This window comes from Myotis daubentonii, chromosome 7, assembly GCF_963259705.1.
Source record: "Myotis daubentonii chromosome 7, mMyoDau2.1, whole genome shotgun sequence".
NCBI lineage: Eukaryota > Metazoa > Chordata > Mammalia > Chiroptera > Vespertilionidae > Myotis > Myotis daubentonii.
The window spans coordinates 62,717,575-62,732,860 of record NC_081846.1 but is presented as its reverse complement, the minus strand read 5'-3'; the positions used below and the strand labels follow the sequence as shown (position 1 = coordinate 62,732,860).

General features: G+C 42.0%; 1 protein-coding gene across 36 annotated transcripts in view; it reads right to left on the bottom strand.

Annotated features, from left to right (window-relative positions):
* Positions 1-15,286, bottom strand: part of NEB (nebulin) — a 192,582-nt gene that overhangs the window by 136,093 nt on the left and 41,203 nt on the right. For all 36 annotated transcript variants that reach the window (XM_059704463.1, XM_059704461.1, XM_059704470.1 and 33 more), the window contains 10 exons: positions 13,437-13,535; positions 12,537-12,641; positions 12,343-12,450; positions 10,135-10,446; positions 9,823-10,029; positions 7,709-7,813; positions 6,588-6,695; positions 4,054-4,365; positions 2,856-3,062; positions 924-1,028 (listed from right to left, as the gene is read on the bottom strand). In XM_059704463.1, the coding sequence (XP_059560446.1) occupies positions 924-1,028; positions 2,856-3,062; positions 4,054-4,365; positions 6,588-6,695; positions 7,709-7,813; positions 9,823-10,029; positions 10,135-10,446; positions 12,343-12,450; positions 12,537-12,641; positions 13,437-13,535 (1,668 nt within the window). The remainder of the gene's footprint in view (positions 1-923; positions 1,029-2,855; positions 3,063-4,053; positions 4,366-6,587; positions 6,696-7,708; positions 7,814-9,822; positions 10,030-10,134; positions 10,447-12,342; positions 12,451-12,536; positions 12,642-13,436; positions 13,536-15,286) is intronic.

Sequence of the window (15,286 nt, the reverse complement as noted above, 5' to 3'; positions counted from 1 at the left end):
ATAGTTTGGAAAAGCCTGCATTAAGTGAAATGTTATGGTAGCCTCATATTCTATGACTAGAGGCCTGGTGCATGAAATTCATACACTTGTTGGGGAGGGTCCCTCAGCCCAGCCTGCACCCTCTTGCAGTCCAGGAGCCCTCAGGTGATGTCCGATTGACATCAGTTGGACATCCTTAGCACTGCCATGAAGGTGGGAGAGGCACCCCTCACTGCCACTGCGCTCGCCAGCTGTGAGCCTGGCTCAGGACTTCTGGCTAAGCAGTGCTCCCCCTGTGGGAGTGCACTCACCACCAGGGGGAAGCTCCTGCATTGAGCATCTACCCCCTGGTGGTCAGGGCACATCATAGCAACTGGTTGTTCCGCCATTCAGTCAATTTGCACATTAGCCTTTTATTATATAGAATAAGAGTCTGATCTGAGGACTGTTGATTGGCCTCTGTACACAGAGGGCAAGGAGGGCCTGAAGAAAGAGGTAGATCACTCTAGATTGGTAGGTACATAGCAAGGGAGCCTATGTATGAGGTCTGTCTTCGGTAGCCTCATAGGAGATCTCCGCACCCACCTGCCAGAATCTTAAGAGTTTATATAGAGACCCTAATAGGGTTTAGGCACTCATACCATCCAGGTGGTCTCAACAACACATTGATCTTAAGGCCATGCCCTTGAAAATGGCTCCCATTGTGGAAACAGGCAGAACGTACATTCCTAGGACTGGGAAGTGGGTGAATAGCCTGCAATCGCCCGGGGCCCAGCTAAGGGCCAACTGGAAGTCACAGCTTCTCTACGACCTCCTCTCAGAGAAATTCAGTGGGGCCCCACTCAGTTTATTTCCCTTAAAATGCTAAGTTCAACCATTACCCAGAACTGGAAAGCAAAGGCCCCCATTAGCAATGTTAGACTATCACCAGGCAAAGTACTCACATCGCTCATGTTGAGGGCGTTGACCTTGGCTTGAATAAACTGAGGCAATTCAGGGTCTATCGTGTACTTGTGCTTCAGTTTCTCCCCCTCTACCTTGTAGTTCAACTAAAAACAAAGGAGGCAGCATGCAAACATCATTAGCCGACAAAATGTAGGTTTCCTTAAGCACATACTCCCTTAAAAAGCAAGACTGTCATTTGTGTTTTTCCATAAGTAGGCCTACCCCACTGATATTGTGGGTTAAGTTCTAGACCACTGCAATCAAGTGAGTATCACAGTAAAGTGAGTCACATGAATTTTCTGGTTTCCCAGTGCACATAACAGTTATATTTACCCTATACTATAATTTATTAAGTGTGCAATAGCACTATGTCTAAAAAACAATGTTTATACCTTAATTTAAAAAGGCTTTATTGCTTAAAAAAATGCTAATCATCATCTGAGTCTTCAGTGAGTCCTAATCTTTTTGCTGGTGGAGGGTATTACCTTCCATTTGTAGAAAACGCAGTATCTTTGAAGCATAAAAAAGCACAATGAAACGAGGTGTGCCTGTATAAGGCAAATACCTAAACTATCATACAGAGGGGTTATTAGTAGTGCAGTCATTGGCTCCTTTCACCAATAATTATTAGACAGCGCTGTGGGCCAAGTAAGGTGGTAGGTTCTGTGTTTAAAGGGTTGAAAAGGGCAGACCTGTACTTTTGGAGCTTACAGACCAGTAGAAGAGACAGAGAATAAACACATGAATTACAAGGTAGAGTTAGAATCTATGATGTGTTGTAAATAAAATAACTTTAGGAAAGAAACAAGGGTGGTCAGCAAAGGCTCTCTAAGGAGGTAATTGAAGATAAGGGAGGGGCCCAAGCAGAAGAGGAGCATTCAGGGCCCTGAGTCTGGAAAGGGTGTGGCCTGAGAGGCCCCGAAGGCAGCCCTGGGTTACAGGGGCTGGAGCTACGGGGCTGGAGTGGCTGAGGAGGGCCAGAGCTCAGACGGGATGGGGAGTAGGGCCTCCCAGACGAGTTAATATGTTTAGATTTTATTTTCAGTTCAAGAAGTTACTAAGGGGTTTTAACTATTAGAGGGATGTGATTTGAGCTAAGATGGTCTCTCTGGTTGTAGTGTGTGCCTTGGGCATGGACTCCAGATACCAGATGACTATAGTTGTCCACAGGAGAGATGTGGAGCCAGAGCTAGGTTGGTGGTGGCTCAAAGACAGAGAGGTATTGGACAGGACGGCTGAGAGATCTAGGAGACTGACTCAGCAGAGGTGTTGGGTGTAGGGTTCACACAGCGAGGCATCAGTGGTGAAGCCAGGGATAAAAACACAGTCTTCCCTTCTTTGCTTTTTACTTACCTCCCTCTTTCGGGTGGAGGTCTTTTAGGAGAACTCTGACATTACCAAATGAGGTGAAGCACTGAGTATTGCAATTAGCCTCTGACTAAGACTAAGGGTCCAGGAGACCTGGGCTCAGAGAGGTGACTCCCGATGATTCTGGAAGTAAACTGCTTATCTCCTTCCCAGAGGCCTCTCTCTAGATTGCCTCTCACAACATCCAGCTATTGTGCCCGGGGATGGGGACGTTATTATGCCCTTTCCCTGGGAAGCTAAGTAGAACTGTTGCAACTCAGAGCAATAAAATAGCTTGGTCTGCAATTCAGACCGAGTGATAGATAATAATACTAATTTCATTCCATATGTCTCAGGAATAGCACAGACTCTCCACTTTGGGAAAATAAAGCAGATTTGGAAGTCTCCTTCTCCCCTGCCAGTTCTACCGATGTTCAAGTTCCAAGGTGCTTCAAAAGTACAACCTCTGAAAGCAGCTGATTTGCTAACATAGATGCAGTCTCACGTAGCGAACTAAGAAGGATGTGAAGTGGCTTATCACGGGGCTATTCATCAACACACCCTTCCGGAGGGAAGCCACTTACGTCACTCAGCTGCTTTGTGTTCTGCTGAGCCAGAACCATGCCCATGGAATCAGGCACGCTTGTGAATTTGATGGTATCTGGGTGCTGTCGATACTTCCTCTCATTTAATGCATCGCCTGCTTTCTTGGCCTTCTCAACCTCCAGAGAACCAATGGGGATCCAGCCAATGCCCTTGAAGAAGGTGTTATAGTCGTCCTTATACACATTCTGTAAAAGAGCAAGCTCATATGAGGAGATGTCCTAGAGAACAGCCACTCACTGGCTCTGCAATCTGCAATCCTCTGCAGGGGAAATGAACGGCAACCTTTTCAACTCGCTCCCGTCCGTAGTGGAAGCTATGGTTATGTCTGTCACGGAGCTTCTCACCCAGAATTTGGTAATGAGAAACAGCAGTGCTGTTGTTCGGGGGCATTATACACCACAGAGAGGATCTGGGCCACATATTTCCACGGCTACTGCTGAAAAAATATTGTCTCTTTTGACAATAAATTGGGCTTTCCTTTTGATTTCACTGAAAACTCCCAACTTTGAATTTCACCCACACTGTCCACCTAGGCTCTTCCTGATCTCAGCTGGGGAGAGACATTTGCATTGAGCCACAATAAAGGAACACCGTTTCTTCCCTTCACAGAGGACGATTCTTATAGACATCCGGATCCCGCGGAAGGAAAAGCCCTGAATATTAAACACCTCCCTCTGCAGCTCCCCGTGAATCATGCTGCAGTCACAAAGCCTTCCTGGCTCATTTTAGATGACTCATCACACAGATTTACATGCAGGAGAGTGTGACCTTGAGGTGTTTTTTTTTAAAGCCAAAAAATAACTTTGCTGAATTCAGAAAGAATAAAGAATGCTCCTATTTTGCCTTACACGTATCACCATTGAAGAAAACACCCCAGGAGCAACCATTTCCTCTTGCTGAGGATTATGGTGGCTTATCGACTTAGTGGAATATGGCTTTCTCTGTGACCCAGAAGTTAATAAAGGCAATGTCAATGGTGACAGTAGGAGTGCAGAAAGCCAGCAAAAGCACAGCTTGTCCACCATGCCTTTGTTAATCTTTCAATAATGACTGTTTATTTTAAAGTACATTTTCCCCCAAAATATCTTACTGTATTGTGAAGTCTACTAAAGTAGGAAGAAAAGATTATCCCTTAAGTACCAGCTTCTCTGGGTCTGCTCCGTCCTACATACTTACATCACTCTGAATTTGATTCGCGTTCCTGGTGTGCTGGACACTCATGGCATCAGGTAGGTATGTGTAATGATGTATCGGTTGTTTATAATTGACGTTGGTAACAACATCCTGGGCCATCTTTGCGGCTGTGATGCTAACCATGTCCCCAGGAGTATGGTAGCTGGTTTTGGTGTTCTCATAGTTCTTCCTGTATTCACGATCGGATTGCAGCTTGGCTACGTTCATATAATGGACCAGCTTGGGATCATCCTGGAGGCTTCTAAAACCCACATGCTTGCCCTTGGCCTTCTCATAAGCTTCCTTGTATTTATACTGCAGAGGCAGAACTAGGTTAGCAAAGTCCTAGGCAATGATACTAGTAGGTGTAGCAACTCTATTCACACACAAAAGCTCTCAGAACATTGTGACTTTCTGGAAGATTGTACAAAAATGCAAACCATATCTCCCCCCCCGCCCCCACACACACATACACACACACTCCCCAGAAAGTTCAGAGTGACAATATTTATTTCCATCACTTCTGTGTTATAGTGGGTGTCATGATACACTCAGGACCAGGACCAATTTCTTTTCTTTGTTATCAATACTATAGATGACTTGCATTTAGAACTTTACTTAAAGCCAACTGAATTTTCACACTTACTATAAACATGACACGTTCCAAATATAAGACCCATATCTCCTGGTTTTCCAGCAATGTGAATTCACCTAATCCATTATATTATTGCATATCACAGATTCTTAGAAATTATTGAGAAAACCTCCCATTTTCTGTTCCGATTGGCCTAGTAATAGGTAAACAACAGGTGCAGAAGAAACTCTAAAAAAGCTCTACATGTGAGATGTTTGCACTCAGATCGTCTTGGGGTGGGGGAGGAAATCATTACTGTGATTTTTGTCTCAGGTTGACCTAATAGGGAGCATCAATTTAGATGCTGCACTGGTAGGTAGCTGAGTCTTCACCCACCCCAGTCCTCAGCAGCTCCTCTCCTGAAGCAGCTGAGTAAAGGAACTACAGTCCAGGGGTCCTCAAACTTTTTAAACAGAGGGCCAGTTCACTGTCCCTCAGACCGTTGGAGGGCCAGACTATAGTTAAAACAAAACAAAACACTATGAACAAATTCCTATGCACACTGCACATATCTTATTTTGAAGTAAAAAAACAAAACGGGAACAAATACAATATTTGTATTTGCATGTGGCCCGCGGGCCGTAGTTTGAGGACCCCTGAACTACACTGAGGGCAGGGACCACTGTGAGCTTTTCCCACCAGTAGGTATCTAACAGCTGTGCTGTCCAAAATCTCTCACTGCTAGGATCGGCACTGTGGTGCAGATTGAGCTACACTGTATGTAACAGGTCAAAACTTCAATTTCCACATAAAAGAATTCAAATCCACCTAAACTCTGCAGATATGCAGCTTCTGCTGTTTAAGCACCGATTTATCAACAGGAGTTTGGCAGGCAAAAGGATTATCAAGTAATCTCTAGGCATGTTAGGAAAAGCTCTGTGCAAGTGCTTACAAAAAAAGAGAAGAGAATGTCATGCTTTAGACTTTCACTTCCTCCTAAAACTACAAATGCATTTCACAGTGATGTGCACATCTCTGAGGAACTGTTTTCAGTAGCCGCCCTACAAGAAAAAGCTCTAGAATTCTTACACCCATCTCCCCTGTGGCCTGCATACATTTGTGGTTTCTTTCTTCTCTCCTCAAACCAAAATTGTAGTCTCTGGAATGGTGTGTAACAGTGAAGTGTGCAGCGGGGAGGGGGGGGGCGGATGTGAAGGGGGGGAAGGAGTATGCTTTGTGAAAATGTTGTTTTTCAATTATGGGAAGAAGAATAAGTGTATGCTGTTTCTGTTATAGGTAAAATGGGCATCAATTACATAAATCAAAATTACATTCTAAAAAAGTGGTTCTTTGCCCATTGGATTTATAAAATGGTGATTGCCAGCAGGGAGGGGCTGGGGGGAGGCAGAAGAAGGTAAAGGGGGGGATAAATGGTGATGGAAGGCACTTGACTTGGAGTGATGAACACTCAGTACAGTGTACAGATGATGTGTTGTGGAACTGTGCACCTGAAACCTGTATAATTTTGTTAACCAGTGTCACCCTAATAAATTCAATACAAAAAAATAAAAATAAAATCTGTACATTTTATAGAACATCTTTTCAATCGTCTTAATGCAATTATAATGCAGGCAGGCACCTGAATTTAATGTGTTAGTGTCAGTCAGGATGTTCTCACCGAAAATAAATGCGGCTGTCAGGGAAGGTGTCAGGGGAGGTAATTTGGGATATGAATCAGGGAGAAAGCCGCTGTCAGGATTATGACAGCTCTACCAAGTGGGGTCAAGTGAAAAGAATCACAAAACATGGAAAAGTGACAGTTTCTCAAAACACTATTTTGTGCAGAGTTTGAATGTCATGAATTCAACATCTTGTTTTCAATGTGATAGCATTTAAACAAGCACACATCTATTTACTTTTTAAAAAGGCAATCACCCAGATTTCACCTAGAATGTGTACTCACATCACTGGCAATGTTTCTTGACGCTTTGGCTGCGGTGATGGGAATAGCATCTCCCAGCACATTGTTGCCCTTGGCTATTAAATCATGCCAGTCCCGTTTATAACAGACCTGGGACAGAAGAAATGAGATGTCAGCATGCTGTGTATTCATCCGCTGAAGTGATTCCTCAACAGCTGGGATTGTCTTATCCCTCTGCAGATGGAAGCTAAAAGAACCTCCTAGAGCAAAACGTCACATTTCACATAGCATGGACGTACTGGGCTCTGCACCAATTATTCACCCAGATCTGGTTTGGGCACATATAGAAGAGGGACATGAGAAACTGGAGTGGATCCAGTTTGTGGATCTAATAAAGGTTCTGGAGACCAGGGTATGTGAGGACCAGCTGGAGAAAATGAAGTTGTTCAGTCTTATGGAAAGGTCAAGGGAAGGTCTGGTGGTAAGATCTAGCAATTTTAGGATTGTTGCTTTTTTTTAAAAAAAGGATTTTCTTTATTCTTATTTCTCTGGAGGATAATAACCTTCTTCACATGCAAAAATCAGGAAAACTAATTGGAGGTTTAGAGAACTAGATGTTAAGCTCTACATAAAGAAGATTCCTTTATGGTGATTGTCAGGGGAAAGTGGGGGTGGGGCAGTAGAAGAGGATACAGGGGGATAAATGGTGATGGAAGGAGACTTGACTTGGAATGGTGAACACACAATACCAAGTACAGAAACCTATAACTTTATTAACCAATGTCACCTCAATAAATTCAATACAGAAGAAGAAGGAGAAGAAGGAGAAGGAGGAGGAGGAGGAGGAGGAGGAGGAGGAGGAGGAGGAGGAGGAGGAGAAGGAGGAGGAGAAGAAGAAGAAGAAGAAGAAGAAGAAGAAGAAGAAGAAGAAGAAGAAGAAGAAGAAGAAGAAGAAGAAGAAGAAGAAGAAGAAGAATCCTTTAAAGTTGTCCTACACTTTAAAAGGCCAACTCAGAGGTACAGAACCATCATCACGGGCCAGGCTGCAACCGAGACTGTGTGGAAAGCTGACCTAAGTAATTGTCAAGGTCCCATCATACCTTAAAATTCTATTATTTTATCACCAGTTCCGTATTTCACACCCCATCAAAGATCCTACTTACATCACTTATATTGTAAGCATTGCACTTGGCCTGTAGAAACTGAGGAAGATCAGAACTCATCGTGTATTTATGTTTCACATCTTCTCCTTTAGCTTTGTATAAGATCTGCAACACACAGCCACAACAACAAAAGGCATTACAAATAGTACAAAAAGGAAAATGCGTTAGTGGCATGCTTAAAGGAGTTATTCCTAGCACAATCCCCACCATTTCTATTGTGCAGAAGTATCAAAGGTATTTTCCTGTTTTTCAGAAACTCAAGCATCTTCTTGTCTTTAGGAAGAGCCAACAACTCTGTATATTATAATACAGAGAAAGAATCCTTAAAAGAATAGAAATAATTTACTGCCAAAGATAAATGAAAAATAGGTTCTAACGTGAACTACACCAAAGCCAGAAAAGTTCATTCTTTGCTAGAGGAGCTAATAGTTCTTAAAGTCTTGTGTTGTTTTGGTTTGGATTTGTTACTTTTAGAGAGAAAATGATGATTAGAATGTCTTTCACTTTTGCTTAAAACTTTCCAATTATAATTGTACAACTAAAAGCATATAATAATTTTCTTGTTAAATGAAGGTGCTTATACATAAATCCAGTGTGCTCAAAAGATTTACCATTTTGGATTTACCCTAGCTTGTCATTTTAAAGACATCATATTATATCCTCCTCTTGGTAATAAAAATGAAAGAAATTGCTCAATTTTCTAAAACTGAGCTAGAACAGGAATCACAAGATTTTCAGTCTGTATTTATCATACATACCTCCATTTCCCAGGCACGTCTATATGGAACATCATGTGTAAACTGGTGTGTATGTATCACAAGTAAAGTCTGAGGTGGCTGATATCTAAGTGAATCCTCAAATACTAATAAATTCTTCTAAGAATCCCAGAGCTATCCTTACTTCCTCACTGACTTTAGAAACCACTTCTAAGCATTCACAGAATCTCATCATTTCTACTTTCTAAACACCTCCTTTCCCATCACTACTGCCTTAAAGTCCAAGAAAGCCTTCTGTTGGGTGTCTGTAACAGCTTTCTAATTCGTCTTCTTTTTCCAATCTCTCCCTCTCCAATACAGCTTCTGTACTTTTTGTCAGATTTAAAACACAGACATGATAATGCAACTCCATGAATTAAAAATATGCAATACATCTTGCTACTTACCCCATAATGTCTAGACTATAAATTGGCATACAAAACCCTCAATGATCAGGTTACAATCCTGAACACTTCACTGCTCTTCCATTCATTACTTCTTCACTGTCATGCTTTTCCTTCCCGAATTTGCTAGGGAAGCTCTGGTAGGCAGTTACCTCTTCCCTTGAGTTACTGAGCACGTGTGTCTCCTGTAGCATTCATCTCTCTGTGTGGCAATGCTGTTCTACCCACGACTTTCTTATATTCTTGTCCTATATTCTTGTTATAGCCTATATCCCACTAATCCTTGTCTACTTAATCTTTGTACAATCATCACATAATACAGTGCCTGGCACATGGAAGGTGTTCAAAAACATTCATTCAATGAATTAATGAATGTGTGCTTTTGATGTCCCTTTGACTCTTCTATACACCAGTCTTTCCGTGAGGTTTGACTTTAGCCAGATTATATATATGACTTATGGACAGGCAGGCAAACAATGTACTAATCTCCACCAAGACATAAGTAAAAAAAAGTCTCTATAATAATTATCTATGGTGAAATGAGGTGCAAAATAATATACTCATGTGTATTATTTCCCTGTATTATATATAAACACTAAATATAAGGAACTTAATATAGAATTGGATATGATAAATTTGCCACAATAAAGTGTCTAGGATTTAAGCTTAAAGTTAGTGTGTGTGTGTAGTAGTAGTAGTAGCAGAGTAGAATTTTTTGCACCATGTCAATTTATCCAATAACACAGTATTTCAAGGTAAAGAGGAAGAGGTTTCAAAAAGGAAGGTAAAAGCCAAGATAAAAGGAAAAGAAAACATTAGTGATCAAGCTAAAAAGGATTGTAATTATTAATTTTAAATTAAGGAAAATATATTAGCTCAGAAGAATCTTTTTAATGGGCCGATATTTCTTGAATCCTCCCTCCATCCTTTGCACCCTCTGTTTTGTTGTACTCACATCACTGACTTGCTGTGTGTTCTGCTTTGCCTGGACCATAACTGGGGAGTCCACGATGCTGGTGAATTTGAGGGTGTCTGGATGCTGCCTGTACTTCTTTTCACTCAGGGCATCACCCGCCTTTTTAACCTTTTCTACATCCAGACTCCCAATAGGTATCCAGCCGATGCCTTTCATCCAGGTGTTGTAGTCTTCCTTGTAGGCATTCTATGGCAAAGGGGAAAAAGAGGAGTGAGCGCCCCAGGCAAGGGCTTCTCTCCTGCAGGCTCTGACCTTGAAGGGAGATTGTCTTGTGAAGTAAATGTCACTTACATCGCTCTGTATGTGCATCATGTTTTTAGACAACTCCAGGTCCATGGCATCAGGCAGGTAGGTGTAATGATGGAGTGGATGCTTATAGTTGGTATTGCTGACAATATCCTGAGCTTTCTTAGCTGCCACGACATTGAACATATCGTGGGGTATGTTGAATTTCGTCTTTGTCTTCTCATAGTCATTTTTATATACCCGGTCCGACTGTATCTTGGCTACATTCATATAATGAACCAGTTTAGGATCATCTTGGAGACTTTGGAAGCCAACCATTTTCCCTTTGGCCTTTTCATAATCTTTTTTGTACTGAACCTATTAGAAACAAAAGTGGGCATATTTTTAAATGTATCAATGAAGATTTTACTGAGCAATGAGACCATGGTTTGAAGCAATTGGGCTTTCCAGAAATTACTTCAATTACCAAACAAGTAGATACTCGCTTGTAAGTAGCCAGGTAAAATTAAAATGCTATTTTGAGCCCATTTGATTGTCTATAGCTGCTTCTGCTACCCTAGCAAGATTGGGGTAGGGGTGTTACCACTATTCATATCAATGACAAAGTAAAATAACTTCCTTCCCACTTAGATACTTGAGAGAGACAAATGAAAAGATAAATATTTCACAATCTCTACCAATGACGTTGCGCTGCTAAAGAAGATCCCAAAGAGCTGGCTGTTTGATTAGTAGAATTGTAGCGGTGGTAGCAGAATTTTAATGAGTCTGCATATTCAAAGGGAGACTCAGAGCCAGTAGTGTAAACACTAATTAGCTCTGAATAATGGTGAGGGGAACTGAGCTTCCTTGGGGAGACCTGGGAAGAAACCTGGGAAACCGAGAAGCAGAGATGTGAGGGAAGGTTTGTGTGTATGGGGCGGGAGAAGGGTGGGGGGACGGGAAGGAGGAGGAGCCGGGGGAGGGGAGACTGGAGGAAGCCACCCACAGAGGAAGAGGATCAGTGAGAAATTCTGGACGGCAGGGCCTTTAGGACACAGGCACTTATTACTCAACTGTCATGTATTTACCCTGGTGCAATGTCAATTTCATTTCAAACCGTCAGTGACGTTGTGCTTGGGACTTGGGGGAAATCAAAAGCAAGGGGCTGTGTCCTGTCTCTGGATCATGCAGAGCAAAAAGTAGTAAATCCGGGGAAGGAGAACCCAGGAAGCCAGAGCAATACCATCATAAACAAACCAGGAGTCAGGGAATCACAACACAGAAGCCTCAGGACAACTGCAGGTACAGGAAGGGTATCCCACTTCCTACAGGACAACAGGTGGGGGCCTGAGTCCACTGTATTTAAATTTAAGAGCAAAGGGACTTCAGTTTGCAGCTGGGTAAAAGCAAGACAGCAAAAGAAACAAAGTTCCTAACTGTAATGGAATCTAATGACTGACAATTGGAGGCTATAAAAATTGAAGCCGAGCCATCATCTGTAGAAGCAATTGGGAACTCACATAAATTAAGCAGGTTTTGAGACAAAATTTTACCATTAGGAGGCTGTTATACTTAAATAGTATTGAGAAGGCTAAAAGGGGCTAATTCCAATGTAACCCTGATATCTGGGGGGCTAGCGATTGGAATCCATGCCAGCAAGCTCAGTGTACATTCCTGATAACCTATAATTAAATCATTACCTCCTTCCCAGAAACTGGTCTTGCAGAACCTGTTACAGAGGCCATAAAACTGTGAGCAGTGCACGGCCCGGAGGGAGGGTTATTAAGGCTGGTGCCAGGCCAAACCATCAGGTATGGCCCGGAGACCCCCAACACCTGGGGGCCTTCTTGCAAGGCCCGTGAAAAGGACCGGAAGCATAATCCATATTTGCAGGACAAAGACCACAGGGAGATATAAAAAGAAGCCCCCTGCATGTTTCTGTACTCAGATTTGGAAAGCTATTCCCTGAGTCCACTGGTGTAATTAAACAGTGTCCCTCCTTTTCTTTAAAGCATCGCTTGGTTTTTCTTTGGTCTTCTGCAACAGTATGTACCTTATTTATTTTCACAAGGCCAATAAAGTGCATTGTATAGAAATATTGATGAGAATTTTTAACTAGGGTGCTTGATGAGAGCTGATCAGATCTGTTTAAGGAACTTTCTTTTCTAAACAGACTTGCTTCCAGGTGGGGACAGCAGACCTGGGACTTTGGGATAACAAGTCCACCCCGCCCACATTTCTGGTTACACACAGGTGACCACCAGCTGGACTTACGTCACTGGCCGCCTGCCTGGCAGCCTTGGCAGCCTTGATGGGAATCGCATCCGTTCTCAGGTCGTACCCCTTCTTGCTCATATCTTTCAAGTCTGCTTTGTATATATTCTGAAAGAAAAATGTCATTTAAGTATAACTCAGACCACACTTAGAAAAGACTTATCAGCAGCCCCCAGCTGAGCCCATGCACACACCTCACTGATATTGTAGGCATTGACTTTAGCCTGGATGAACTGGGGCAGGTCCGCTGGCAGGCTGTATTTGTGGAGAGTTTTCTCTCCTTTGGCTTTGTAGGCAATCTGAAAGAGAAAAACACACACACGCATAAACAAACTAATAAAGTAGGAAAAAAGATTTAATGGCAGAGGGAAAGAATTTTAGGGAGGGTCGCACTGCGCAGGGGTGCTTCTTATGTAAGACTCTGTGTGGTCCCCATATTCAGCTGCAAACATCTGAAGGCATTCAAGGTCTCACATGCAATTACACAGGGTCTTATCTTCATGCTGGTTCAGCCTGGACAAAGGCACCTTGGTATATATGCACTAGGAGCCCCTGGACCTAGGTCGGGGCACCTGGTGGAAGTTAGCCCAGGAAGGTGTCCTGATGAAAATGTGAATGTGTAGACACTTTCCTGAGCATAAGAGAGGCTAATGCAGTGGTATACACTAACCACCTCTATTATACTCTGTGGGCTCCTAAAGGGGGTGGTGGGTAGTAGGTTTGACTATTATATGATTTTTGTCTTAGTTCTGACTTAAAATATAACTCCTCCATATGATATAGTGCTTCTATTCATCTTCCTGGTCTTTCCTAGAAATAGGCGTGTAATGTTTCCTGTTATCAAGAGAAGCCCTTCTTACCTTCTCCTTGGAAATCAAGGTCAAAATACTGGAAGGACAGCACACAGTACATAATACTCTTAAGATATGAATTAGGTGTGCTTTGTTAATGAGAAGCTAAGGGAACTATAAAGTTGCTCATGTAACTGAGTCTCTTCAGATTCCATAATAACTACAGGCGATCAGTACATTTGGAATACTAATGTATTTGTATTAGTTAGCATTCATGGAGACACAAATAAGATTCACACTTACATCACTCCTCTGGGCCTGGTTAATCTTAGATTGCACTGTAATTGGAGCATCTTCAATGGAAGTAAACTTGAAAGTATCTGGATGTTGGCGATATTTTTTCTGTTTGGTGAATTAAAAAAAAAAAAGAAAAACAATTCTATTACTTGCACTGAAGGCTAATATATGAAAACCTCTGAAATTTATTTTGGAGAGACATGACTTTTCCTATTTTAAAATGTGAAAACACTAGATTTTTGGTTGGTGGGGCTGGGGGTGGGGGGGGGGAGGGGGCGCGGTGGGAATGAATACAACACAAAAGCCATTATTTAAAAATTGACTTAATCTTGGATTTGTCAATACAACTTTCAGGAACCAGACTTTACTCTCTTAATTTCTTGCTTATGACACAAAAGAGGGCACGCTCAGATAAGCAGAATACAGAAACATCCCAGATTTTTCTAAAGGATTAAGAGAAAACCATTCAGAAAGACAAGTTAGGGTTCTTTGCACTAACAAGTTCTCAGAGATGTCATTTCCCCCATCACACCATCAGCAGTTAAAGAAGATCTCTAGTTGAGCGAGGAGAAATTGGGGAATTGGGACAGTAGCTAGGGATTATTGAAAAGAGAGGAAGTGCCCTAGCTGGTTTGGCTCAGTGGATAGAGTGTCGGCCTGGGGACTGAAGGGTCCTGGGTTTGATTCTGGGCAAGGGCACATGCCTGGGTTGTGGGCTTGGTCCCCAGTGGGGGGCATGCAGGAGGCAGCTGATTAATGATTCTCTCTCATCATTGATGTTTCCCTCTCCCTTCCTCTCTGAAATCAACAAAAATGTATTTTTTTTAAAAGAGAGGGAGTAATTTTGCTCTGCAAGCCTCAATATGGTTAGTACATAGATTGTCACTAAAGTGCTGAGAAGTCACAGGAGAGGGAACACTGGAAGGTGTTCGAATTGGGAGCTGACAGCTTCTAGCTACCCTTATCCCTATATTCTTCTCCACCTATTCTCCCACAGTTGCATCACTCTTTCAACTTCAGACTTCTGACAACAATCAAATCAGAAGAACTTTTTCTGAAAAATTCCCGAGTAGATACAATGGTCTTCACCAAAAACAAACAAAAGCACAAAACAACATGAACAACAAAATCTTGAGTGTGGAAGACAACTCTCACTGAGCACCTCTGCCCCTTTTTTATGTAGTCTAATCTCCTTGATGATGGGTGTGCCTGGCAGTATCGGGATGTTTCACTGTAGGCAGAGAAGGGACAGATCTCGCCTGGCTGCTTTGAGACTGCAAGATCATCGTTATTTTTTCTTAGACTAAATAATAATCTATACACTACTTCACAGTCATCAAGAATATGACATAGCATATATAATACATAATCTGTAATATTCTTTATATACATTATTCATAATCACCAAAAAATGGAAAAAATGCACATGTGCACCAACTAGACAACCAAAATGCAACATAGCCATACAAATGAATGCTACGCAATAGTAAAAACAAAGGAATTGCAGACGCATGTAGGTATATGGATGAACCTCAACAACATTATTCTAAATGAAAGAAGGCTGATATAAAGGAATTTTCTAGAAAAGCAGAACACTAGAGACAGAAAGCAAATGAGGGGTTGCCTGGAACTGAAGATGGGAGCAGGAGTTTTACAAGGAATCATTTTGGAGACCTAGCAGAATTTTAAAATTTGACTGTAATGATGATTGTACAACTATAGGAACCTATTAAAACTCATTCAGGGGTACACTTAACATAGTATTTTATGGTATGCAAAGTAAACCTTTATAAAGTTGTTAAAATATTTTTATCATGAATGGTTCCCGTACGTGATTTATCTCCCAGAATAATTCA